Here is a 1,483-nt window from a genome sequence, read left to right on the forward strand (position 1 = left end):
ATTGCAATGACCATATGTGGTAGGTTACCAGGTCATACCAATTTAATTAGTATTAATTATTAATTAATTAAAAACCAATTCATTATTTGAATCATTAGTTTACAGTCTGCCAAATTAAAGTTAATAGTTTCACTGTAATGAACAAAGACTTGTTGAATGAATCGCTTTATTTTCAGAAATTATTATATCTTTAGCAAGAAGCTAAAAATTGCCCCTCTTCTGATTTAGTTTCGAGTAAAGCAAAGTACTAAGTGAACCATACTCAACTTTGATTTTGAAAAATTATACAAAATATTACTTGTTTTGTTTCCACAAGCTTATTGGAGTGGAGCTCTGTGAGTAGGTCATTAGTTTCATCGGTGTTGATTCTGCCAGTTTTGTGGATAGAATCTAGAGACGGACTCACACTATGAAATCCTACTTACCTTCATAGGTAATTGGAAGGGTGGATACATTTCAAACGTTTACAGTTTCATGGTCAACTGTATTCAGATACACTGCACACACATGGCTGGTCCCTTGAGATGTGAGAGAAAGCACCTGCAGACTTTTTTGTGTTTTATCAGCTGATTCATATGAACTCCCATTCACTGCTGTCTGCCGAGTCATCTCCAGTTGTATAAATAAAATGATGGTAGCTTTTCCATTTAGTGTTCTCATGTTTTTTGCAATCTTGGTTCTTCTTCGTCATTCAGGCCAAAAGTATCCAAGAGAAATGACTGAGGATTTGAACTGACCTTTGCTAGCGCTGATGGTTTGAAGCACCATCTCAGCAGCTCCTCGGTCATGTAGCCGAGCCTGCTGATACAACAGCTTCTGCTTCTCCATCTCCTTCTCCTGTTCATGTAAAACACGATACAGGTAGCATCAGAGTCTACAGCTAAAGCCGCCACGAACACTGACACAGAGTGACTGACCACCTACTTCAAAACTCTTCACTTCCTCCCCGTCTTCATCCTCTTCATCATGGCAACTCTGAATGAAAAAGCAGGAGCACATGGGGGCAACAGTGAATACTATCCACATCATCATCATCAGCAGCCGCTATTCCACTTCTAAGTAATGAAAAGATTTCTGGTGCTAGCATTCAGTAGCTGGTACCTTAGCCATGATGTCAGCATAGGCCATGTAAAGATTATCCTCATCCAGTTTACTGCAACAGGGAAGACACACACACACACACACACACACACACACAAACAAGTTGACTATCCATTCTAATGACTTATATTATTTAAGCTGCATTATGTATTTGTTTACGTGACCTTTGTACTGGTACTGCTGATCCCACTGAAAAGACAGTACAGCTTGATACAACTTTGAGCTACTTCAAGCTCATTGTTTTGATTGAAAACAAGCCAACTGGAAGCAAACTACCTATTCATGGAGAAGTTCCTTGTGAAGCCCCAGAAAACTAACCGTAGACTGTACAGATTCTTAACTTTTCTCTGCAGCTGGCAGAGATAAAACAGCAGCACAAGTT

At 39.2% G+C, this 1,483-nt stretch overlaps 1 protein-coding gene across 1 annotated transcript in view; it reads right to left on the bottom strand.

Moving 5' to 3' along the window:
• ryr2a (ryanodine receptor 2a (cardiac)) overlaps nucleotides 1-1,483 on the bottom strand; it is a 162,387-nt gene that overhangs the window by 51,699 nt on the left and 109,205 nt on the right. The window contains 2 exon segments of the mRNA XM_087177253.1: nucleotides 738-975; nucleotides 1,102-1,153. Coding sequence (XP_087033379.1) covers nucleotides 738-975; nucleotides 1,102-1,153 — 290 coding nt within the window.

This window comes from Seriola lalandi, unplaced genomic scaffold (genome assembly GCF_002814215.2).
Source record: "Seriola lalandi dorsalis isolate HSWRI2012SDOR001 ecotype SW California unplaced genomic scaffold, Sedor1 jcf7180002054585, whole genome shotgun sequence".
NCBI lineage: Eukaryota > Metazoa > Chordata > Actinopteri > Carangiformes > Carangidae > Seriola > Seriola lalandi.